We start from the raw sequence: 27,983 nt of genomic DNA on the forward strand, positions 1-27,983 counted from the left end.
CCATCGACAATGTATCTGCAGTGACGAGAACTCCCTTGCCCAGTATGCTCAAGGCCTCATAAAAGCCTTTACAGACAGGCAACACTTTCCAAACTTAGTAAAAAAACAGATCTCTTGGGCCGTAACCTCACGCACCTCCCACCACCCCAAGCATCAGCAACAAAGGAGCAACCCCCACAACAATCAATGTCACCCTGGACTAGAACAACTGAACCATATCCTTTGACAAGGCCTTTATTATCTCTCCTCCTGTCCAGGACTAAGGGACATCCTACCCAGATCCTTCCCACTCTTCCCAAAGAAGTGTTCCGTCACTCATCCAACCTACACATCATCTTAGTCCATTCCTATGCCACTCCCACTACCAATATGTTGCCACAGAGATCACATGTCTTAACATACCTACTCTGCTGGAAACACTGCACAGCTTTTTATGTTGGTATGACTACTAGTCATCTGTCCACCAAGATGGTTGGCCATTGCCCAATTGTTGCAAAGAACAAAATTGACTACTTGGTTGCATAACATGTTCAATTTCAATGTCTGCTTCACAAGTTGAATGTCAGGGATTCTTTCCTCCACCATCAGCTTCTCTGATCATGCTGATGGAACTTATCCTTACAACACAACTTCTGCTTCTGTAACTGTCCTGGCCTCAACATCAGGTAACCCACTGTCCTCGCACACTCCACACAACAGTTCCCTCTTCCTGTGTCCTGTCACCCCCTCCCAATTCATATCCCCATGTCACCTTCACTGTATGCCGCTTCCCAACGGCCATTACAATCATGCCCGCCCATATATCTGCCACACCTTCCTCCCACATTCCTAGCCAGCAAACCACCTACCTACCTTTGTGCCACTACCCATCCAACTCCCAGTCCCTTCCCCTGCCTCCCTCTCCCTCTTCCTCTTCCCACCCTAACCCACTACAACCACCACGACCACTCCACCTACCGGAAAATAGTCTGGCAGTTTCCGGTGACTAGAGGGAGCAGTGTGGTGCTGGTGTGCCAGACTCTCACACACACTTTACTAATGAGCTTACGTGGAGTTGTTTCACCATCTTCTTTTCAGGACAGCCGGCTGCGACTGTCTGCCCAACTTATCCAAAGATAAGATGCTGTTTTGGAGGAATTTTTTATACTCTTAAAATAACTCCGTACACTCAGGATACTTTTAAGCCAATCGCACTATATTTCCATTTCCACAAACAAGACACCATATAAATGATTCAAATTTTGTAAGCCCAACAATTACCGGTCCAACAGATACTCCTACATATTTTGTAACAAATACAATCTAGAAAGCTCTATCAAATCCACCATCCGGACCTCACAAAAGTAAGTGCATAAGTAAGTGTCTTTTCTTTTCTTTAACCACATTCAACTGTTCTCAATAATGACTGACAGCACCGTCATGGAGTATGGCGAGTCTGCTCCTTGTGCTGGGCGTGTAACTTCTGAGGCAAGCGCGGCGACTACCTGCCTGCGCCAATCAACCATCCAATACACGCCAGTCCTGCACAAATACATAATCAAGGCGCAGTAGACACAGTTTCACTTTCACACACTCATCTTGAAAATAACGCGTGTTCGAGATGGTGGAAATACGAGTGTGTCTAGAATTTACCCTGAAATTTGCAAGGCACTACAATAGCATTTGTTGGTTCAGATGGCATCAAATAGGGACATGTCTAGGTTGTGTGTGTGTGTGTGTGTGTGTGTGTGTGTGTGTGTGTGTGTGTGTGTGTGTGTGTGTGTGTGTATGTTTACTCTAGCTCATTAAAGGATAAGTTCGAAAGCTAGCAAGTTTTCTTTCTTTTGTTTGTGCGATTCCTAATAAGCTTTAGAACTGCATGTTTTGCTAATGGAGTTATTGTCACAGTGTTTTCATTACTATCATGTTTTCTGGATGCACACAGAGCTCAGCAATCTCATGAAAACGATTTTCTTATTGGAAGTAATATCTCATTTTAATTACTTCCAGTCTCTACCTGGAAGCATTTTTTCTCACTATTCAGTCTTCTCACAGACTGTGCACCTCTACGGGACATAAAGCTGCTCGATATCACAAGTTGAATTGGGTATGTTGCCAACAACAAAGGGAGGTTACAACAGTTCAAAGTCTAACCTCCAACACTGTCACAGTTAAACAGACCAAGTAATTTTTCAAACACATTCAGACCCCCCACACACAAGTACAGGTATATCAAACCAGGCAGTCATAATAAGATAATTAGGTGACTTTCATCAATGTTACCCAACTATAATTCAGTAATTAAAATTCCTTTGCTTGCACCGACATAAAAAGTCACTGCTGTTTGAATCATTTGTTTTGTTTTCTGTCTCCCCTTTTAACTTCTAACATGCATCTTCCCAACACTCAGTTTCTGAATGGTTTTCCATACTGAATAAATGTCTAAATAGTTAGCCATTACATCAAAACTGATAACACACAATGAGTGTTAACCCTTTGTTGCCTGACGGTACTTAAAAGTACCAGTAAGTTTTGACTCTAATTATTTTCTCGTGGTGCAGTTTCGTGATCTGAGAGCCTGTCGGTACATAACAGTAACTCTGCTCTACTGTTTCATAGATGTTATTGTGCAATACATAGACCTCTCTGGCGGTCAGAGCTTGAAATTGTTTTTCGCGCGCTGCTGTGAAAACAGAAGATTGTATGTGCTCGTTTCCATGGTGTTGCCTGAATTTGTGCGCAATTTATTGAAATTTCCGTTGAGTTTTCCATTGTACGTACTTACCTTCTTTGTTTTTTTTATAATAGTTTGAAGCATTACGTTACAAGTGAATGAGATAAAGTGGAAAATATAAAGCGGACTTATTAGTACAGTCAGGTTGTGCGAACACTTTATTGTAGCAACAATGCGTTACCTCTCACTAGTTGTTCTGTCCACTTTTTCTCACACAGAAATCGGTAAATACATTTGCCTGTGGAACAATTAGAACAAACAGGAAAGGTTTGCCAGGGAATTTACCTAAAGAAAAATGTCTAAATCAAATCATAGAGAGTCATCTTTAGACCTAACACTATTTCAATGAAAGGAAAATAAAGTAGTATATTTTGCGTCAAACTTCCATGGCATTGAACACAACGTAGTGACAAGAAAACAGAAAGATGGAACTAGTATGACTATACCATGTCCAGTTATTGTATGTGATTACAATAAAAACATGGGTGGTGTGGATCATGCAGACAGATTACATTCAACTTATGGTCTTGACAAGCGATCAAAGAAATGGTGGCACCGTCTCTTCTGGGGAGCAATAGAAATTGCTTTTGTCAATCCTTACGTCATTTTCAGTTATCTACATGGGGCACTGCCACTGCTGGAATTCAGGTGTGCTGTGGCACTAGGGCTAATGAATGAACAGCAAGTGCCAAATCTCAAAAAGAGAAACTCTGGTAAAGATGAAATAACTCTCCCAAAGAGAAGGAAGGATAACTTTTCTGTTCCGAAGGATGTACGTCTTGGCAACCGAGGAAACCATTTTTTAGTGTTCAGTTGTAAAAGAGGATGATGCGAAATGTGTGCGAAAAATAAAATTCAGTCGAGACCACGTTCACAATGTAGTACATGTAAAGTGTATTTGTGCTGCAATGAGAAAAAGAACTATTCCCTACAATTTCATGAGGTATCACTAACACTAAATATGTGATATGTATATACTGTCAAAAATGTATAGCTAAGTTACTATGTATTGTGAAGTTGCTCTAGAATAAATTTATGCGAAATTAAAAAAAAAAAATTCAGAAATATCATATTTCGGTTAATTAATTTTCTAATGTAAAAATATTTAATATTTATGTGGAATAAGGTACAAGTTATAAAAATTGGAGCATTTTTCTGCGCATGTTGTGATTCTGTACATGGAGTCTGACGGTACTTCTAAGTACCAGGAGAGAAAAAAGTTGTGAAAAATAAAATAAAATTTTACAAAAAATCCTACTGTCATTTGAGGCCACAATAGCATAAATTCTGCAAAGAAAATGTTAAAAAGTAAATTTTTTCTTATGTCAGGAAACAAAGGGTTAATTTTCCTTACATTGGATGCTTGCAGCTGAAAACACTATTAAGTTTACCATCTGCATTAAATGCCATTTGTACATTTCAGTTTATTTGCCTTCCCGTATGTCAGGAGACATTAACTGCCATGAATAGTAAAACTTGACAGTTTTTTCAACAACTTCATTACTAATTTACACAGTTTTCTTTCTGCTGTGGGGTTTATATGTTATTTTATGCTCTAATATTGAATTTCTGACCTATTTTTAAACTTATTCCACTGAGTTAAGCCATTTTTGTTGAAGTTCGTGTGAACAATAGGCAAACAGCACAATATCACAAACTATAAGTAGGTAGTTCAAATATATTTCTTCAAAACATATTTGTTCATTATTTTTCCATCCTGAGGACATGAAAACTTCTACAGCCACTGAGAACAGTTCTGGTGATACGGAATCTACTTGCCTTACCCCTCTTTCAGTTCTGAATTTCTTACTATTCTAATGGAAGTCGTAGCTCTGTAATCTGCTAACAGGGTAAATCAGCAACTTGTTTCTCTGTGAGATGTTGATACAGATTTTGTTCAATATGAGTGAAATGCTTAAGGGTAATTCCACATCAATTCAACACAGAAAAGTAAACTGATCCACACAAGAGAGGGAAAACTACTAATCCGTAGAGGTATATGACAGTTCTGATAAATTTTATACGTCGCAAAGTTTCAAAATAGTGTGAAATTTACATGCATCTGTCTGAACATAAATGACTATAATTCTGGTTCTAATCCAGATACATTAGTGAAACTTGTATCATTGAAAACCTAATGAGTAGAGCTTAACATTGATATGCAAGACGGCAGATTTCTAATACGTTTCACATTCAACGTTACTGACCTTAATCTTTGACCTTGAGCATTTCAAAACACTCCACTTTCAGTATCTTTTCGGGTGGAACAAAATATATTGAATTGCTCCAATATGCTTCTACAAACTGGTATATATCAACATCACACACCAAAGACATCAAGACCAAAAATTTATTTTCTTAGCATCAATGTACTATCAAAATGCAGAAGGTAGCACATAAATACTAAATACAAATTATTGAAAATACAATTCGTAAGTAATTTTGTACAAAAATATGCTTTGTATTAGTATATGGTATTATGAACCATTTACCATGTAGCTTCAATGAACAGGCAATAAAAAGTGGTTACATCTCATTTCACAAGTCTCCAATTAAAATTGTTAATGGTCACCATACCCGATGCAGGAACAGAGTATATCCTGCCAGCTGGTGTCACTGGATCCAGTCTTGTGAGACTGTCACATCTTCTGCTAACAAATGTGTCTGGTATGGCAGGAAATACAAATGATGGAGATGGTCCATGCTGATGCAACTTCATCTATTTCTTCATAATTTTATTATGAAAATTATGAAAAGGATGGTTGCTACTCATCATATAGTGGAGATGCTGAGTCACAGAGAGGCTATCAAAGAAAGCTTTCAGCCAAATAGGTCTTTATCAGAATTAGAGAACACACACACACATACACACACACAGCTCATGCACACATGAGCACAGTCTCTAGCTGTCAGGCTTTTTGCTGTGCCTATCTGTGATGCAGCATTTTCGCTATGTGGTGAGCAGCAATTATCCTTTTCATAATATTGTCATTATTCCACCATGGATTGTACATTATTCATAACTTTGGAAGACATATGCAGCCCACCAACAATTGTCATACATAAAGGCAACAAATCTATGTATGTTTTAACAGCATTTATTTCCATATATCAATCACCGACACTTCTCTGCTCACTAAAGAAGCAGAATATTTCTTTGTCAGGTTACCTTCCACTAGGAAACTGGGTGCACTCAGCGGCTGTTATGCAATTTATAAAAGATAGAGCACAGCAATCAGTCGTCATCTAATCCAGATTTCGGCTGGTGCCTAGCCATTATCAACGCACTATTTTTTAAACTCTATGAATGTTAGTTCCCTGTTGTTTGTGTGTCAGTCACAGTTCTTCGAATAAATATTCAAAGATCTGTGACTGGCACCCGAACAATAAGGAACTAATATGCACAGAGTTTAAAAAATAGTGCATTGATAATGGCTAGGTAGTAGCTGAAATCTGGAGTTGCATAATAAAATCTGCACAAAAGGACAACTGATTGCTGCACTCTATCATTTATAAAGGAATATGTCTTTGTTACAATGAAGCTAATGGATACATGGGTACCTGGAATTGTACTTGTATTCTTGCAATGTTGCTTCAGTTGGCAATGACTTAATCATGATGGGAAACTGATGTGTAGTCGAATACACATGAAAAAATATTTTCTTTGCACCTCTGAAAGAGCTGTCAGTCTGTCAAAATATGGGTTTCATGTCACTTGAGGCTGACAAGTGAGGCTAATCTCTTTGCAGCCCCTACAATCTCACCCCAAGGTCCTTTACCATTATCTTCGTAGTAACAGGACAAGAAATTCTTTCTGTTTTTGTATTGGGCAGCACATCCATCAAAAACATAGTAAATGTGCTTTGTAGTTGGAAAGTGACATTTTAAGACACTGGTGAGACAGTGCTGGAAAGAATACATACATTTATTGTATCATGCTGAAGGCGATCAGATACTTCCACATATGACACATGGTGTATTTCATTTGTATTTGTGGTCTGTAGTAAGTTACAAACTGGTGGATGGTAACCAGTGAATCATTCCAGTGAAATCCCTGTACTTAACCCTGAATGGTGAAGGAGTAATGCTCTAGAAAACCACAAACAAACTCTACAAAATCGCAAACAACAAATTATTCACTTACTTTGGGTTGTTCTTTAGCAATTTTAAAGATCTGTGACTGCAGCTGGGTGATAATGAGCAGAAGGAGCTGTTGTAAACTTTATGCAAACTAACCTGCCCGTAGTTACCCAACACTTGGATGTAATTTCGCCAATGCAGTTTGTACCAACTGATAGATAATCATTCAGCCTTCTCAAACTTTGACAACAGGGACATGCGCCTGAGAAACATTGTGGAAGTGCAGGACTGCATGTAACAGATGCTGTACAGTGCTTTTATGATGGTCATGTGTGTTCTTCACACTTCATTAGTTCTTTCAATTTACACACGTGAATTATTAACTTAAAATTCTGATGTGAGAGAAACAAAAAACATGGGTTCCACTGGCATGGACAAGAACACAATGCTTTGTCAGCAACTGACAAAATTTTGAGAATCCAATATTTACATCTGGTTATCTATTTTTTAAATATGCATACAGTTCCTTCAGATTGTGTAATTATAGCTGCTTCTGCTTATTTACTCCAATTCTATTTCATTTCACATACACACAGTCTTTTCTTCCTAGCATCACAAGGCTCACGTTATGATCACAGTAAAATTCGTGGATGAGTTGATGGTTTTTTCACAACGTCTTACCTGGTCATGGATTTGGTGTCATTAGTATACCATGTTCTGCTACTGTTTTGCTCTTTGTATTTTGTAATCTAAAGTGGAAAATTCTTTCATGGTTTTCCTTATGCTCCAGCTCTTGGGAAATGCTGTCATAATTTGTATTTTGTCACATATACATTCTGTGTTGTGAAACTTATCTTTTACCTGTGCTGTGATTTCTCTTTCTCCATTTTTTATACTCTTCTTTTTCCAGTTGCACCATGTAAGTATGCTCCAACACAAAAGGCAACCTTTCCAATTTTTGTTTATGCATTTAGCCTCTGTCTCTTCACAGGAGATTTACCCAGAAACTGAAGGTTAGTATTTAAAGAATCTAATGCCAGATCAGATGCTCTTTCATCTGCACTATCATCATCTCTGGAAGTACCTTGCACAGCTGAGACAACACCTGCAGGGGTTGAAGGGTTTTGTGGATTGCTTTCTACATCTGCTTCAAATTTTTCCACCAGGAAATACATCAGGACACTTGTTCACCATCCACTCCTGAGCACTTCTCAAATTCAACTGTACTCCTGCAACACTACCTTTAAATGGATTTGCGACAGTTCATTTTGACCTGAGATGCATTTTTTACAAGCTACTACTACAGACTATTTCCCAGTACATGTACACTGCAGTTTGAGTAAACAAGCCACACCCATGAAACAAGCCAATAATGACTGGTTGAAATAAAAGTCTCTATGATTCATTATTAACAACAAGAAATTTTCACAAATTTGTGAGTATAATAGTGACTGCTATTGTCGGCTGTTCTGGAAGAAGTTACTGCATTTTGTTAGTGCAGTGATGGAGACAAAATAAATTTTTGATCCTGAGTCTTTGATGTGCCTTCTTGATATTAAGCAAATTTATAGTAACATACTGGAGCAACACAACCTATTTTTTTTTTCCAAAAAAATTGAAGGTGGCGTGTTTTGAGAGAATCAAGGTCAAAGTGACCTTGAACGTGAAAATTCTTAGAAACCTGCCATCTTGCATATCAATGTAAAGCTCTACTCATTAGCTTCTCAGTGACATAAATTTCACTGCTGTATCTGGATTACAATCAGAATTGTAGTCATTTATGTTAAATTTCACACCATTTCAAAACTTTGCAGACCTATGGCTTTTCTCACAACTGTAAAACACCTCTGCTAATTGGTAGCTTTTCATCTCTTATCTGGATCACTGAACGTACCACATTTGAAACAAATCTGACTGTCGGGGTGAGTGCTGCATCGAGTTTATATGAAATTACCTTTCTGTAAAATCTGTGAATCCATTTGCTTGGTTTTATAGTTTTTATCGCGAGTTGCAAATGGTCTACTGTGTTGTCATCCACTTCTAAAGCCAGCTAGTTTCTTTGTCTGATTAAAATCTATTTTTCCCCTAAGCAGCCTAATTTTATGGAACATCTCATTCATTGTGGAGCTAAGGGTTAATAGAGCTACAGTCTCTTTACCCCTTTTTGTTGCAAAGGAGAATAATTACGGTACTGTTCAGGTTTTGAGAAACCGTCTTCCTCCACATACATTTTGTAAACAAATTTGTCAGTTCCTCTTATACCACTTTGACTCCAACTTCAACCACTTCCTCTAAAACACCATCTCCATATACCTTCATACCTCAAATGGTTTTACATAGCTCAACTGACATTACTTTTACAATGTAATTTTCATTATTAACCTCCAGTGGTTTCAATTTTCTCTTGCACTATGTAAGCATTTAAATAAATCTTGAATTTTTTTGTATTATTTACTCTCCCTTATTAGTATGACATTTGATGAAACCCAACTTACATTTCTATTTTATTTTCTTTGTATTATTATTGTTTTCAATTGTTTCATCATGTGTGGTTCAATGGCTCAGTGATGAATATCTAAATCATGGATCAAGATCTTTTAGTTCGATATCCAGTCAGTCCTAGGACTTTTATCTGTCAAGTACAGCAAAACCCCGAATTAACTAACCTGCATTTAAGGAACTCCTGCTGTTAATGAATATTTTCTTCAGTCCTGGCAATATTCCCATAAGAATAATATCAGTCATCCTTAGTTTTAACGAACACCACTCTAGGAAATACTCCAGTTTTAAGGATTAAACATGAAACATTTTGCAAATTAAAATTGAACCTTTACACAACTGCTAATGTGTCCAAGTGAGTTTTTGATTTATATGTTTCATGCAGGTCGTATTTCGGATCATCTCATGGCAGTAAATGGTAACTTATTCTTCTGATCAACACGCACCTAGAACACAGTTTTTTGGTCAGTAACTCAAATATCCTTGTAGCGATACTGGAAAATGAGCTGAAGGAATAGGAAAGTGATTTCCGCCTTGCCCAACATGCGACTGTAGTCACGTGATCTAACTGTACGAAGTTAGATTGTATGAAGTGTGAGCCAAGAAGTGTAGTTGTTTATTACTGAATTTATTAGTTTACTTCTGTGGAGTTATGGCTTGCAAATGTAGAAAGCTCAATTCAGGAGAAGCTGGTGATCAGCCACAACGTTGAAGACAATCGCTAACAAAAAAAACTTTCCCATGTGGTGAAGGAGTACAATTTCGTGCCATGTTCATTGTGCAGCATACTAAAAAACAGAAGTGTTCTTAAATGTCAAAGCTTGCCTGTCTCTGTATCCAAAAGGTGAAGCATTTGCCTGTCAACGCTCAATGCCATGCAAAACATTCTTTTACTACTGTTTCAAGGAATGGGAAGTGACAGCATTTCTACAAATGAATGCGTATTGCAAAAGAAGCCCCTTGAAATCATCCTAAAGATCAGTGTTGAAAATTTCAGGGCACCTATAGACTAGCTGGACCATTAAAAAAAAAAAAAAAATTAAAAATAAAAAAGTGATAATCTCTCATTTCTCAGAAAAAGTGAGGCTGCAAACACAGATATTGTAAATTTTTGAAGGAACATTACGTTGCCATGACTAACACAGGATTTTAAGCCTGCAGATATTTTCAATGCAGCTGAAACTGGCTTCTTTTCTAACTTACTTCTGACAAAAATGTATTCTATTAAGGGAGAAAAATGCCACGCAGATAAAAAATAAATAAACAATGACTGCACCATTGTGTGTAAATAGTGATGAAGGTGAAAAAATACCTCCATTAGTAACAGAAAAATTTGAAACCCACAGGTTTCTCACAAATATAAAAATATTACCTTCTGATCAGAGCTGCCAGTGGCGGCGGCCAAGTGTGCATGAGGTGTGCTTGCTTGTGTGAATGTGTGTATGTTTTCTTTGCTGAGGAAGCCTATTGCCAATAGCTGCATGTGTAGCAGCCTTTTTGCTGTTCTTGTCTGCAACTCGAAGAGTCATCTTTACGATGAGTAGCAATCTATCCTATTCCTTATATTGTTGTTATTTCAACCTGGAGTGTTCACTGTTTGAAAATGCTACCTTATACTTACAAGTACAACAGGAATGCCTGGATGACATCATAATCTTTACAAGATTTCTCACACAGGAAGGAAAAGAGAACTTATTATCGAGCAATGCCCTGTACATCCCAAGGAAACACTATTATTGAGAAATGGATGTGACGTTTTCTCTCCTCCATAATGCACTAATCATCTGCAGTCTCTGGACCTGTGCATAATACACCCCGTTAAAACCAAATACAGAATAGCGGTAGTGTAAAAGTCAATTTCATTCCTTGATAAATAGGAAGTGATGAGACTCAACATTCTCCAGGCTATACATATGTTTGTTGGTACCTAGAATAACACAACAGATTGTGTTAAATCGTTTCACAAAGGCTGGTTGTGGTGCATCAATTGCTGTTGAAGATGGCCTTGTTCTAGGTGAATGGCATAGAATCACTTAGACATTCCAGAAAATGTACATTCCAGGATACTATTTCTTGCAATGATGATATCGTGACTTCCACATTCAAGATGAATGTGAGTTGTGTGAAGGGCTTCTGAAGGAAAACTGTGAGGTAGGAGGCAGTGACAACCAAGAAGAGGAAGAACAATAACAAGAACAAGAACTTGTGCCAAGATTCACAGCTACTGTGCAGTTGATGCCATCAGGAAATAATTTTCCTCTTTAGGATGAAACAAACAACTCTTCTAGATTCTTTTTTTTTTTTAAAAAATGTGTTCCATTAAGATTGTGATTTTATAGATACTTTTACCACATAAACATACCTGAATTATGATTCTTGGTCACTCCTGTGTACTTGGGAAAAAACCCCATTTAAGGAAAACCCCTGTTTAAGGAAAAAATTTTCAGTCCCCAGAGATCATTAAAAAGGGTTGATTTGAAAAATACTGAGTTGTACCACAGTTCACAGTCCATGTTGAACTGTAGGTCCCCTGTAACTAGCTGGTGAAGACAGCTGAAAGTTCGGAGGAAGGCAACAGTATACCACCTTCAACAGGACCATGCCTCGTACAAAACTGTGGTGCTCCAACCAATCTTCGGATTGATGATAGCTTTACTTTTTTTATCTTCCCACATCTTTTGAAAGACATTCCTCAACAGTTTCATTTAGTTCAACATATTCTATCATAATGATTACAATGGTGGACTTAGGGCAACCAAACGAACGTCATCAGTGCTCTCACTGGAAATCAATGCATTCATTTCACGGATTAACACTGCCTCTTCTCACAAGTGAAATTGCACAGTGGTTCTCCAGGAATGTATATTAACAGCATTCTTCAATGTCTGGCTTGTTTCTCTTATCATTGCCTCTAACTCCCACACATCCTCTTTTTTATTTGAGGTTTCCTTTTCTTTTAATTTATATGCACATAAAATAAATCTGCTGCTTGCAAAAGTTCCTTTGTTTAACACTTTATTTTGTCTATGTCTATGTTAGAGGGTGTGTTACTGTGAACAGTTCAGTGACCGGGTTGTTCTAATCAGAATCGACAGCAGACCAACACCGACAACGATAGTTCAGGTATACATGCCGACGTCGCAAGCTGAAGATGAACAGATAAAGTGTATGAGGATACTGAAAGGGTAATGCAGTATGTAAAGGGGGACGAAAATCTAATAGTCATGGGCGACAGGAATGCAGTTGTAGGGGAAGGAGTAGAAGAAAAGGTTACAGGAGAATATGGGCTTGGGACAAGGAATGAAAGAGGAGAAAGACTAATTGAGTTCTGTAACAAGTTTCAGCTAGTAATAGCGAATACCCTGTTCAAGAATCACAAGAGGAGGAGGTATACTTGGAAAAGGCCGGGAGATATGGGAAGATTTCAATTAGATTACATCATGGTCAGACAGAGATTCCGAAATCAGATACTAGATTGGAAGGCGTACCCAGGAGCAGATATAGACTCAGATCACAATATAGTAGTGATGAAGAGTAGGCTGAAGTTCAAGACATTAGTCAGGAAGAATCAATACGCAAAGAAGTGGGATACGGAAGTACTAAGGAATGACGAGATACGTTTGAAGTCCTCTAACGCTATAGATACAGCAATAAGGAATAGCGCAGTAGGCAGTACAGTTGAAGAGGAATGGACATCTCTAAAAAGGGCCATCACAGAAGGTGGGAAGGAAAACATAGGTACAAAGAAGGTAGCTGCGAAGAAACCATGGGTAACAGAAGAAATACTTCAGTTGATTGATGAAAGGAGGAAGTACAAACATGTTCCGGGAAAAGCAGGAATACAGAAATACAAGTCGCTGAGGAATGAAATAAATAGGAAGTGCAGGGAAGCTAAGACGAAATGGCTGCAGGAAAAATCTGAAGACATCGAAAAAGATATTATTGTCGGAAGGACAGACTCAGCATACAGGAAAGTCAAAACAACCTTTGGTGACATTAAAAGCAACGGTGGCAACATTAAGAATGCAATGGGAATCCCACTGTTAAATGCAGAGGAGAGAGCAGATATGTGGAAAGAATACATTGAAAGCCTCTATGAGGGTGAAGAAACAGGAGTCGATTTAGAAGAGATAGGGGATCCAGTATTAGAATCAGAATTTAAAAGAGCTTTGGAGGACTTACGGTCAAATAAGGCAGAAGGGATAGATAACATTCCATCAGAATTTCTAAAATCATTGAGGGAAGTGGCAACAAAACGACTATTCACGTTGGTTTGTAGAATATATGAGTCTGGCGATATACCATCTGACTTTCGGAAAAGCATCATCCACACAATTCCAAAGACGGCAAGAGCTGACAAGTGCGAGAATTATCGCACAATCAGCTTAACAGTTCATGCATCGAAGCTGCTTACAAGAATAATATACAGAAGAATGGAAAAGAAAATTGAGAATGAGCTAGGTGACGATCAGTTTGGCTTTAGGAAAAGTAAAGGGACGAGAGAGGCAATTCTGACGTTATGGCTAATAATGGAAGCAAGGCTAAAGAAAAATCAAGACACTTTCACTTTCATAGGATTTGTCGACCTGGAAAAAGCGTTCGACAATATAAAATGGTGCAAGCTGTTTGAGATTCTGAAAAAAGTAGTGGTAAGCTATAGGGAGAGACGGGTCATATACAATATGTACAACAACCAAGAAGGAATAATAAGAGTGGACGGACAAGAATGAAGTGCTCGTATTAAGAAGGGTGTAAGACAAGGCTGTAGCCTTTCGCCCCTACTCTTCAATCTGTACATTGAGGAAGCAATGATGGAAATAAAAGAAAGGTTCAGGAGTGGAATTACAATACAAGGTGAAAGGATATCAATGATACGATTCGCTGACGACATTGCTATCCTGAGTGAAAGTGAAGAAGAATTAAATGATCTGCTGAACGGAATAAACAGTCTAATGAGTACACAGTATGGTTTGAGAGTAAATCGGAGAAAGACGAAGGTAATGAGAAGTAGTAGAAATGAGAACAGCGAGAAACTTAACATCAGGATTGATGGTCACGAAGTCAATGAAGTTAAGGAATTCTGCTACCTAGGCAGTAAAATAACCAATGACGGACGGAGCAAGGAGGACATCAAAAGCAGACTCGCTATGGCAAAAAAGGCATTTCTGGCCAAGAGAAGTCTACTAATATCAAATACCGGCATTAATTTGAGGAAGAAATTTCTGAGGATGTATGTCTGGGGTACAGCATTGTATGGTAGTGAAACATGGACTGTGGGAAAATCGGAACAGAAGAGAATCAAAGCATTTGAGATGTGGTGCTATAGACGAATGTTGAAAATTAGGTGGACTGATAAGGTAAGGAATGAGGAGGTTCTACGCAGAATCGGAGAGGAAAGGAATATGTGGAAAACACTGATAAGGAGAAGGACAGGATGATAGGACATCTGCTAAGACATGAGGGAATGACTTCCATGGTACTAGAGGGAGCTGTAGAGGGCAAAAACTGTAGAGGAAGACAGAGATTGGAATACATCAAGCAAATAATTGAGGACGTAGGTTGCAAGTGCTACTCTGAGATGAAGTGGTTAGCACAGGAAAGGAATTCGTGGCGGGCCGCATCAAACCAGTCAGTAGACTGATGACAAAAAAAAAAGTCAACATGTAATATAGTTAACTATCTACTTAATGGAATCTGGTATATCTCCCTATTCTTAAATAAATTCTCAGTTCTGACTTCCTGCAACATGAATCAATTTCTTCGTAATTTGGTATATTTTTACTATGCATCTTACAGGTCTATGATCATTTTCAGTAAAAATATATTGAGTCATTTCTTTAGATAATTACTGAACGTTACCTCTAACTGTTAGGTTGAAACAGCCCAACCTATCACCCGTTAAGGAATCTGCACCACACTGTAGCACAACTGCACTAGGTTGAAAGGTTTCCATTACTTTTGATATTATAGGAACAAAAATGGATTCATAACTTTCATCATCCATTCCATCCCTTAAGGGTATATTAACAGCATAGTATTTTCCTTTTCCAGCACCAATGTCCTGAAAATAGGGAACAGTTATAAAGGACAGTCCAAAAAAATAACAAAAATGATATTTTCAGAAACAAATATTGCAAATGCATGAGCACAATTAGACATACATGTGTATAATTAATATGATATTAGCAAACTGAAGGAGCATCCAAGGAAAGGTCCCAGAATTAGTATCATTTACCAAAGGTTGTAACACAGAGAAAGTTTGTTGAAACTGTAAGAGAATAGCAACAACATCCCAAGTTCAGATTGGAATATTTATCATATGGATAGGTTAGTCACTAATGGTGGCGACATATTTATTGCAGTAAAGAAGCCAATACTATTTAGTGAGGTTATCACACATTTCAAATGTGAATGAATCTGAGTGAAGTTAAGCATGGAAGGTCAGTCAAAAATGGTAATCGGATGCTTTTATAGAAGCCTGTGTGTGTCAGGAGCTGTTGCAGTAGAGTTCTTCACACAGAACTTGCAGAATACTGTTATGAACTTTCCTGATAATGTCATCATAATATGGGGTGACTTCAACTTGGCAGCCATGGATTGGGAGATCATGATACCAAACTTGAGCCACAGACAGGGATTCATATATTATCATCCTGAAAATTACTTTGAGAAGATAGAGAACTAACTAGAGAAGGTAACATCTTGAACCTCCTAGTGAAAACAGACCTGAACTTATTGAGTCAGTTAACACAGAGGAGGGTATCAGTGATTGTAATATTGTCATGGCAACTGTAACTACTGGTATTACAAGGAATGTTCAGAAAAGTAGGAAAATATTTTTGCTTAGCAAGAGTGACAAGATGCAAACTGCAGAGTATCTGAACAGTCAACATAAAATATACAGTGCTGAAGACGAAGATGTGGGGCACAAATGGAAAAAATTCAAAAGCATCATTTAATGTGCGTTAGACAACTATGTTCCGAGAGAGGTCTTCAGGAATGGGAAAGACCTGCCATAGTTTAACAGCTGTATTATAAGACTGCTATGTAAACAAAGAGGGCTTCATCACAGATTTCAGAGAAGTCAAAACCTAGCTGACAAACCAAAGTTGAACAGAGAGATAATGAGCTGAGCATAATGAGAAAAATCAGAGAAGCGTTCAATGACTTTGAAAGTAAAGTTTTGTTAACCGATATGACTAAAAACCCTAAATGTTTTATTCTTACTTAAAGGCAGCAAGAGGTTTGAAATCATCTAATCAGTCAGTCAGTGACCATACTGGCAGCGAAGCGAGAGATAAAAGAGAGAAGATCGAAATACTGAATTCGGTTGTCTGTAACTGTTTCACCACAGAAGATTGTAAAAAGATCCCTCCTTTCAATCATTATACAAATGTTGAATGGCACAAACTCAGATAACGGATCGCAGAATAGAAAAGCAGTGACAATCACTTAGTAGTGGAAAAGCATCTGAACCAGATGAGATACCTGTATGATTCTGTAAAGATTATGCGGAAGAACTTGTTTCATTTCTAGCAGCAGTTTATCGTATTTCACTAAAGTACTGAAGGGTATTTAATGATGAAAAAAAGCACAGGTTATTCTCATTTTCAAGAAGGGTCATAGGACAGGTGCACAAAAGTATAGGCCTATACCATTGGCACCAATCTGTTGTAGAATTATGGAACATGCATTATGCTCAAGAATTAAGAAATCTTTGGAGAACGAAAATCTATTCTATTAAACTCTACTTGGATTCCACAGACAGAGATTTTGCAAAACTTAATTCGTTCTGGTTCTCCATGAGATCCACAGCGCTGTACACAAAGGTGCTCAAGTTGATGCCATGGTCCTTAACTTCAGAAAGACAAATGACAGCCTGCCACACTGCTGTTTGGTGATAAAAAGACAAGCTTACCGAGTACTGGTCCATATTTGCAACTCAATTCAAGAGTTCCTTGTACATAGAACTCAACATGTTGCTCTTATCAGAATGAAACTGACAGATGAAAACATAATTTTCAGAGTACCCCAACTAAGTGATACGACTGTTACTGTTTACAATGTATATAAACAACTTAGTAGAAAGCATCGGAAGCTAAGACTGATTGCAGGCAATGTGGCTGCCTACACAAAAGTAGCAATGCCACATGACAGCACTGACTTGCAGCATGATCAACAGAGGACTGATGAATGGTGCATTCTCTGACAGTTGATCCTGAACATAAACAAATGTAACTTACTGTGCACACACAGGCAAGGAAATTCACTACTGTACAATAACATTATTGATGACACATTACTGGAAACAGTACCCACTGTAAAATTTTTAGGAGTAACTAACCAAATGACATCAAGTGGAATGACCACATAAAACAAAATAGTAGGAAAAACAGATGCCAGACAGATTCACAGCTCATCTACGAAGCAAGCAGCTTACGAGGCTCTTGCTCACCGATTCTTGAGTATTATTCATCAATCTGGAATGCTTACCAGGTATGACTGATAAAATAGGGAGGGGGGGGGGGGGGGGGGGGGGGGAGAGAGAGAGAGAGAGAGAGAGAGAGAGAGAGAGAGAGAGAGAGAGAGAGAAGAGCAGCAGAGCAGTGTATTTCGTCTTGGTGTTATTTAGTCAGTGCGAGAACATTACAGAGATGCTCATCAAACTCTAGTGGCAGATGCTCCAAGAGAGGCATTGTGCATCACGGAGAGGTTGAGAGGTTTACCATGAAAAATTACTAGGGAGTACTTTCCGGAAAGAGTAGGACACACATTACTTCTTCCCACATACTTCAAGAAATGACCATGATCAGAAAATTCAAGAAATTAGAGCTAATATCGAGGCTTATCAACAATCATTATTCCCATACACCATTCGAAATTGGAAAGGGGGGGTGGGGTGGGGGGGGAGGGGGGGGAGGTTGTACAGTTACTGGAACCAGAAGGAGTATTAATGTAGGTGTACGTAAGGAAAAAAAATAAAAATAAAATAAAAAAAAACATTCAGTTTTGAGATATTTCTGCACTATAAGAGAACAGAATTTTTTGCCATGCTTCAGTTATATCTAACAATTACTGTCAGAGTTAGTTTATTGCCAAGGTATAATACCGTCTCAAGGAACGTGTTAACGGATCACCAGCTATTTAATGACAACTTCTGGTATAAAGGCAGACTTACAGAGATCAATTTTGCAGTCAGTGCACTGGTCACATCGCAAGCTTTTTAAATTCAACAATCATTAAAAGGAAGAAATTAGGTTTAAAATTAGTGTAAGAGGAAAAGAAATAGTACCTCAAACAAACTGGGTACTGAGTTAATTATCAATCACAACAAAAGATTAAACGAAACTGGATGATAACTTTTTTTCCTTCAAGCGGAATGGCTTAAGAGCAGAATACTAAGTAAAAACTATAGAAAAGATGTCTTATAAGTAGTGAACGATTTTAACCTGAGGATAAATGTAACAAAAACCACGGAGAAGTGCTTCCAAGGGAAACGACCTTTGACGACTAGAAAGTTATACATGATAAATAATAGAACAACTATGCATTTTCAATTACCTAGGGTATAAGTTATGTCACTGAAAGGATGGAGATCAATAACAAAATAAAGTTCAAAGAATGTGTGGTACAATACATAACACATGAGGAGGGAGAAGCCACAAATCAAGTTTTATAAGATGATATCCCTACATTTACATACAGCAGTGAAAATTAGACATTAAAGAGGTCAAACCAGGAGAAATGAGAAGCTGCTGAAACGAGATTTATAAGATCTGTGGCAAGCTATATGCTCTTGGATAAAAGTAGATATGATGATACATGTAAGGAAATGGACATTTTTCAATATAAATTACAGAAATCAGGGCAACAAACTAACATGTAAAAAAATACTCAATGGATGGACATCAACAGAATTCAAAAGATGTTGCTCTGTCTAAGCCAAAATGATAACACAATGCAGGAAGACCACTCACCAGATGGGAGGATAATTTGCCTTGAAGAAGGAACAGGTCTGCAAGCTAATTTTGAAGATAGTGATGGTGATGCTGACAAATTATACAGGAGATACTAACTATGCAGAGCCATTGTTGAATACTCTATACACAACTGAACTTGTGTATGGCAAACAATGATCCCATAATGATTATTAAAGTCACCATTTTCGATTAACGCCAACCTGAATACCAACACACAAATTAAAAGCTTCAGCGATGGTCAATAAATTTTTTATAAGAAACTGACCTCACGACCATACTTATCGATATTTTTTTGATAAGGCATTACTATATTTACAACTTCATACTATAACATAGATATAGCTTTACCCTAAACAATCAAACTTTTTAAACATTAAAAGCATTTACAGTGACAAAGTTACGAAACCAATGCATGACTGTGTATGTTAATATCATTAAAGCAGTGATAATTAGTAATGATAACGTCAACTTCAACAACAAGAAAAACAACACATCTTCTATATAGCCACACAATTTTAAAGTCTCCAAAAAATAAATATCATTATTCATATAACATTTATAACAGCATTTTAAAACTTAATAGCTCTTACCCTCAGATCTCCTGTGCCTGGGAAGTATTCACCGTATTTATGGAATGATACAGTCATCACACGGTCAGTAGTATAAAAAGCTTCTTCGACACCATCACCATGATGGACATCAATATCAATATATAAAACTCGTTGGTGGTACTTCAACAATTCTAGAATCCCAAGAACTATGTCATTCACATAGCAAAACCCAGATGCTTCAGATTTTTTAGCATGATGCAAACCGCCTCCCCAATTTATACATATTTCGGAGGCTTGTTTGTTCAATTTCACAGCAGCAGCAACTGACCCACCAGAGGACAACTGACAAAATTCATAGAGGCCATCAAATACAGGACAATCCTCTCCAACATTAACTGAAAAAGAAGGAATATCCAAGAATGAAACACTGCACAGTCCTATCAAAATGTATCAGCAGTGAAGAAATAAATAATTCTACAAAACAATGGGTTTTAAAACTATTGTTCTCTAAACTCTTCAAATACGTGTGATAGCATGTGCTCCATCATAAGCTTCTTGTATAAGGTGGCATCAGCTGTTAATGTTTTCTGGAGGTATTTTACACCTCTTTCAGGGTAGTTTCGGGGAGGTGAGTGGGGTAGCTGGTAGATGACAATGTTATGTGCCCCATAATCATGTGTTGCTAACAAGTCCAACAGTGCCCAGTCAAGACCACCCAAATTTGTTGATTTTATCACAACAGGAGCAGCAAACATGAGGGCAATCATTGTCAGCTAAGTCCACCAATAACACACCATGCCCATCCCAGAACACTATCACAAGCACTTTCCTAGCAGACTGAGCCGCTTTGAATTCTTTTTTTGTATTGGTGAACCAGAGTGTTTCCACTCTACAGATGCCTGCTTAATTTCAGGCATGTAATGGCAGACCCACAACTCATCACCAGTGATGATTCCTTTCAGAAAGCCGTGCCCCTCTGTGGTGTAACGCCTTACGTGAGACAAGCTTGTCGTCATTTGCTGGCCCTAGTGGTTGCCTGTCAGGTTCTTAGGCACCCAGCAAACAGTAACACAAACAATATCGTAAATCACACCATAAGAAATGTTGAATTGCTGTAATAAAGTTCGCAGTTGCACTCGCTGGTCATTCAAAATTAGTTTCAATTGCTCCAACATTCTGCAGGGTTGCAGCTGTTACCAGCCACCCAGAGCGTAGTGAATCACTGATGTTTACACAGCCCTCTTGGAAGAATGCACACTACCTGGAACCATTGCTTCAATCATCCCTATACATGCCACACGTCTTTGTGAATTTCACTTGGTTTATGTCCTTTGACTCACAAATATCGAAATACACTCCGCTGCTCTTCACAAGTTGACGACAGAAACATGTGTCGCATGTGTTTTGTAATTCAGGTTTATCTCGCTAGAGCCACATATGAAAACAAAATACCCTCTGTAGCGCAAACTTCCAACTACATCACCACAAAATTTCAACATTGCAACTGCAGTACCAGGGCAAAAAAAATTATTGTGCATTATTTTCCATTCCTCCCTCATACTTTTTACTGTCACCCAATAATTCTTCATATGATTAAGAGATTTCAGGACATAAGAATGCAGCTGACAGGAAGGAAAACTAAATTTTTCATCCAGCAGCATTTACATCTTGCCTTATGGAAGGTAGTCGGAAACAGCAACTTCCAACTAATCAAGTACTGCTAAGTCTGAATTGGGTTCTCATGATTAAAAAAAGAAGTTATTTTCATACTAATAAAATTCTACACTGAAAATTTCTTATGCAAGTTAAGGAAAAGAAAACACTAATTTCAATGTGTAATATGGCATAATATACTACAGCTAAGATCAAAAACTATTTATTCTACAGAATATTTTGCACAACCCCATTCAGTGACCTAGGAATTATTTACACTCGCTAATACATTTACTCCCTAATAGTATTTGTGCTTAATAATGAAACTGAATTTAACATGAACTGTGAAATTCAAAATCATAACACAAGAAGTAAAAACTGTTTCAACAGACTATGCATGTCTGCCTATGGTTCAGAATGGAATTTTATATTCTGCTGGAAAATTATTTATTTTAGAGCAACCATAGGAAACATAAATCAGGATGGCCAAAAGAAGATTACTAAGGCCTTCACTGATAGCCCCCCACCCCCACCCCAAAAAATCTTGACCACAGACAATTTCACATGCTATATTCAAACTTGCACGCAATCCTTTAACCAACCCAAGAAACCAGCTGCAAAGGAGAAGCTGTCCTCTCGAGACTGGTTTGATGCAGCTCTCCATGCTACTCTATCCTGTGCAAGTTTCTTCATCTCCCAGTACCTACTGCAACCTACATCCTTCTGAATCTGCTTGATGTATTCATCTCTTGGTCTCCCTCTACGATTTTTACCCTCCACACTGCCCTTCAATACTAAATTGGTGATCCCTTGATGGTCCAGTACCATCCCCAAATGCAACAGAGAAAAACCATATCCTTTGCCAGGATGTCAATATACCATCAAGCCTGGAAATAAGGTCCATCCCACACACAATCCTTCCCATTCCGTCCAAAGTGGTATTTCATTTCCTGCTCAGTCTATGCAATAGCCTTGCCTATACTTACACAACTACCCACCTTGACATATGACTCATACTCTTGTGGACTGGTGCAAGGCCTGTCTGATACTGCCATCCACCACATCCAATATGTGCACAGTATTTTATGTGAGCACATCCATCAGCCATCTTTCTATCCAAACTACTGGCCACTGCCAAACTGACCAACAGCACAATTTATCACCCAGTGTCACAATATGCTGCAGAGCACAACATGTTCAATTTCAATGGCTACTTCGCAACATGTACCATCTGGATCCACCGCATAACAGCAGATTCCCTCGATTCCATAGACTGTTGTTGTCTCTGCAACATATTCTTTGATCCCATAGCTTTTCTGGCCTCTATCCCCACTAGACTGTACCCTACAGCTACCTCCACCTCTGCCCCAGAACCCTAGCTTCTGTCATCATGCACCCACATCTGCCACTCTGCAGTTTTCCTCTTCTGCGCTATCTCCGCCTCTCAACCCACTCTCTACATCATCATGTGCTGCCTCTCCCTCCCCCCACCTGCAGCCATAATGAGCTCTTCAGTGCCACTTTCCTATCTTGTGTACCTGCTCCAATTCTCCCTCCCATTCTCCACCTTCCTCCTTCTTTCACCCACTCCACCCGACACAAAACTTCTCACCCCAGTCGAGCTGCAGTGACCCGCACAAAGTAGTCCACAGGGAAAATGTATCAGTATGCAAACGTGTGTGTGTGTGTGTGTGTGTGTGTGTGTGTGTGTGCATGTGCGTGTGTAAAAAATAGCAATTTAAGAAGTATACTCACAGCGTTGCATCTGCTTGTTATATTCAGACATGTTATCTGGCCTGATACTCCTTAAAAACCGCACATAATCATCACTGTGAAATTTCGTCATTTCATCAGCAGTTGCTTTATGCGGCCGCTGCAAATGGAAATCAATTTTATATAAATATTTATTTGTAATTGTAAGAATGGTCAGTATTCACATACAGGAATTCATTACATCTCTGATGTTTAACAGCTCAATTTGATTTGGTTTGTATCATGTTACGGAAATATGTAAAAAGAGAAAATGACATGAAAATTAAGTTATAAACACAATATTTGTTTGGATAAATGCAAATATCTACTAACAGTGCTGCACATTCTGATAACCAGGATCAGTACTATACAAGTGCCAAAAATATACATTGTGCTTGTTGTTCAGTCAGATAAGGTCAAAACTGAATCAAACTAGGGATTATATCCATGGTTTTGTCATGAACCCTTTGCCTCACTGCCTCATATGCTTCAGGAAATTGCAACACTGGGATGGTACAATTACTCTAAAGTGGTACAGTGTGAACACCCTGACAATAACTGCAGTAGCATCAGCATTCTGTGAGCTTTGGTGACTGAATGGATTGTTCATAAAAACATTTTTATTTTTGTGAGTGACCTCTGGCAGCATGTCCCCTGAATTGTAAGCAGTACAGATCTGTTGTCTGTTTCCACTCAGATCCTGCTGTCACAATTCAGCGCATTTAATTAAGAATGCAGTCACCAATAGATAATGTCTTCTTTGTGGCATTTCCTGCAGAAAATTTATTATCCGTCCTGTCTAAGTCACAATTTTGTTCACACTCTTACATTTCATCCATGTGCCTTTTCACTGACGTGGCTGAGGTAGTAACTACTATTCAATTTTGGTGTTCATCACATACTGTTGTCTTTTGGCTTTTCAGCCAGTCATACATATACAACAGTGGCTCCAACAATAAAGGTTGCATACTTCTCTAAACTTCAAATTAATTAATATTCTTGAAATGCATGGTGGTGGGGGGGGGGGGAGGGGGGGGGGGGAGAGAAAGAACAGTTTGAAATGTCTGTACACTGCAAGTACCCAACAGAACAGCTACGCTGTATATGTATAAAAATTTGTCGGAGAGCCATTTTTTGATGAAAAACATGTTATTCATTGTACATACTCTAGTTTTTATCTTTTAATAAACTTCTCTAAATGATTTTTTTCTCACATACTGTGCAAAGAGAGGACGACTTCTTTGGAAACACCAAGTGAAGACTGTCTCCTGTCCACCAACTCAAACTATGGCACTGCTTGATAGTGTCAAGGATGACTTCAGACTATGGAAGTCTGGTTTCTATTAGATCCGCTGCCAATGTGGCATGACACACACAGTTCAGACAGTGAGTACTGTCCAATATCATTGTCAAGAACACTACCATCACACCAGACTGCAGAAGCCTAACAAGCTGGGTTCATGGAACACTGCCTATCAGAGTTACACAGAAGCGATTATGATCGTGGTCTGGTTCTGGCATAGACTAACTTCTACGGCTATGTCATTAAAGAACCTATTGAGTTTCAGTTAAGGAAATTGCTAATCACAATGAAGTGACGAACAGTGGAGATGCTGCCAGCACTCATCCCCTGGCATGAATTTCAGACAGAGCAACCAACTGGCAGAAGGAGATGTTATAAACACACACACCCATACCTGGATGTGGGCCTCAGGTAGAGCAGCAGGTCAGCAGGAAGGCACAGTGGTAGGTTAGGGGAGCAGGGCACGGAAGAGATAAAAGCGCCATGTCAGCTCCTAAGCAACCACAATGAAGCCGTTGTGTGTGCCATTTCATATGTACCCAGAGTAGATAGTTAAAACATTCTAAACCTTTCAAAGGAGGTTATTTCATTAAAGACTGTCTAATTAAAACTGTAAAAATTACTCTGACAAAAAATTTCCAAAAAGCCTTTCAAAACAGTATTGTTGTCTGAAATTAAATTGTGGAAAGAATAACTGATTGGGTCAAAAACTTAATCAAAGCAAAATCATCTAGTTTTGAAGCTTTTCACTACCTGTAAAAAGAGTAAAAACGTATAGAACGTAGTTCAAGTAACTGTTTCTTAGTGTTTGCAATATAGACGTCAATACTTTTGAGGAATTATTGGAACTAGTTATTACCATCATATAACACCAGCACAGGACATGATAACTGTGTTTTTGAACATCTGCAAAAAATGCAATCTAGTTCTGTCCAAATTAACATCTGTTACTACAGACTGAACCACTCCTACAACCGGAGAAAACAATGTTTTGTGCAATTCTTTGGAAAATAAAGAAAAAATGCAGATAATTGTGAGTACGGCTCTTGCAACACAAGGGTTCTGTACAAACTTAACTTGTATTTACAGATAATTCATCCATTCAGGAACGGAGAATCTGGATGATTTTTGACTGTCATCTGTATTAATACTGGCATTATATCTTTACTGGCAATTCCAAGACTTTCGAGAATGTTTTAATTTTAAGTTTCAAGTTCAAATTTTTTGTATAATTTCCCATTTGCTATGATTTAATGGAAGTCCCCAGAAAAGAAAATGGCTACGAGTATTGTTGTTATGCAAATGTCTAACTGTTATGTGAAACAATGGATATTTTATGAGATAACAAGATCATCATCCCAAATGATAGAAGTGCAATCCTGCATCAATTACCAATATTGCTTTGCTTTGAAACATTACAGATGGTCTACGTATCTTAAGCACAGACTGTCACAGTGCAGCTGTCACGCGGCCTTATGCCTTTCCCCACTAGATGACAAGGCATTGTTTTTACAGCAGCAGGGGATTTCATTTCAGGGCTATTAGCACAAAATATTTATAAATTATACAGAAAAACCTCTCTCATGAAAAACTCTACCTATTACTGAAAACCAAATCAAATCCCTACAGTAATTTCTAAGACTTTTGACATTTTATGAAAGCAATGTCAGTTTGTAGAGGCAGAAAATATTTTTTTTATGTGATATAATTACAATTAAACAATTTTTTAATTTTTTCCTTTATTTACACTGTGAAACCTCTTGTCTTGCCAAATTGCACAACTCTAGGTCAACGGGATATACACTGTGGGTTTTGGTGAGTGAGTTTGCAAGTATCAAAATGTGACATAAATGGCTATACCTTTTGATTGTATGACTTAAAATCTTAAATTTTTTACGCTACCAAGCAACCATAGACCTTATGATGGATGGATGGATGGGGTTGTATGGACGCACGACAGCAAGGTCTTCAGCGCCTGCTCAGTAACAGATTGAGACGGGTGTCAAGAAAATACTCAGAACAAGAAGATAAAACAGAACGTAAAACACAGGTATCAACCCTGGAAAAATATGTGCCTACCCACACCCAATCGTGGAACGAAGCATGCTGTTAGCAGTAAAATATGGACAACACAGAAAGAAAGGGGTAGAGGGAGCTAAAACAATATAGCAGACGGAAGTGGCTGGCTGACCGCAGGGAAAAGAGGGAGGAGCCAGTCACTCTGCAATACACTAAAACCTCCAGCCTTAAAGTTTAGGCCAGAGTCCAGACACATCACAAAACTTTAAAACCCTAAACACACAAGTCTCATCATTAGCTAAAACACAGGGCAGATCCCCATCAACTTCTGCTGCTGCCCTTGCATCACGGTATAAAATGCAGTCTGTTAAAATGTGCCGGACAGAGATGTGCACACCACAAGCATCACAAAATGGGGGATCCTCCTGCTGTAATAAAATTCTATGTGTGAGAGGACAGTGCCCGATCCGAAGACACGTGAGGGTCACCTCTTCCTGCCTGAGCAACCGGCAGGAGGAACGTCGCGGCCGAGTTGTTGACTTCACCAACCGCAGTTTATTGGCCATCACCGCCAGCCATTCTTCCTCCTACAACTCCATGCACATCTTGTGGAGTGCAGAAATGACAGACTGAAAGGGAATAGGACACTGGACCACATCCTGCTCTCTGCAGGCCTCCTTGGCAGCCCGATCAGCCTGTTCATTGCCCCATATTCCTACATGACCAGGGGCACCCAGCAGAAGGACACCACCTTATACCGCCGTTGGAGCAAGTACAGGCGGTCATATATCAGCTGGACCATCTCCTCAGTTGGGTACAGATTCTGCAATGATTGTAAGGCACCTGAACACAATTCATCTGCTCCAGCGCCTTCAGGTTCATGTGGAGGTCCGCTGCGTAAACGGTATATTCATCAGGGAGGCGAATCCTTGTAATATGATCAGGGAACACTACAAAACAGCTAAGGAAATTCCCTTGTTTGGAGCCATCAGTGTAAACAACGGTAAAACCATGAGGCACATCTAAAATGTTAAAAAACAGATTGAAATGTGAAATCTGGCGTACTATCTTTCTTAAAATTGGTCATATCTAAAATAAGTCTGGATCTCCGGAGGAGCCAAAGTGGAAATCTGCTCCAGCCGCGATGGAAAACACAAAAACCAGCCATATCCATCGCCGAGGCGCAATCCTGTGTGCGAATCCCATAATGGTTATGAAAAAGTCGTGCCAGAGGAAGCTGAGCAACATTATGGTATGCAGGTGTGTATGGTGTGGACAAGGTTTTATACGCCTGGCGCACCGTAAGTAGCCGTCGCCGCATATGAAGTGGACGTTAACCAGCCTCTGCCCAGAGGCTTGGTATGGGGCTAGTTCTGAGTGCCCCAGTGGCCAACCTAAGCCCTTCATGGTGCACAACATCCAACATCTTTAAG

General features: G+C 38.7%; 1 protein-coding gene across 2 annotated transcripts in view; it reads right to left on the reverse strand.

Annotated features, from left to right (window-relative positions):
* The window catches only part of LOC124787645 (histone deacetylase HDAC1), a 147,255-nt gene that overhangs the window by 57,822 nt on the left and 61,450 nt on the right, over positions 1-27,983 (reverse strand). For both annotated transcript variants that reach the window (XM_047254431.1, XM_047254430.1), the window contains exons 3-5: positions 23,232-23,349; positions 19,863-20,218; positions 15,152-15,353 (exon numbers count right to left, since the gene is read on the reverse strand). In XM_047254431.1, coding sequence (XP_047110387.1) covers positions 15,152-15,353; positions 19,863-20,218; positions 23,232-23,349 — 676 coding nt within the window. The remainder of the gene's footprint in view (positions 1-15,151; positions 15,354-19,862; positions 20,219-23,231; positions 23,350-27,983) is intronic.

Source organism: Schistocerca piceifrons, chromosome 3 (genome assembly GCF_021461385.2).
Source record: "Schistocerca piceifrons isolate TAMUIC-IGC-003096 chromosome 3, iqSchPice1.1, whole genome shotgun sequence".
Classification (NCBI taxonomy): Eukaryota; Metazoa; Arthropoda; class Insecta; order Orthoptera; family Acrididae; genus Schistocerca; species Schistocerca piceifrons.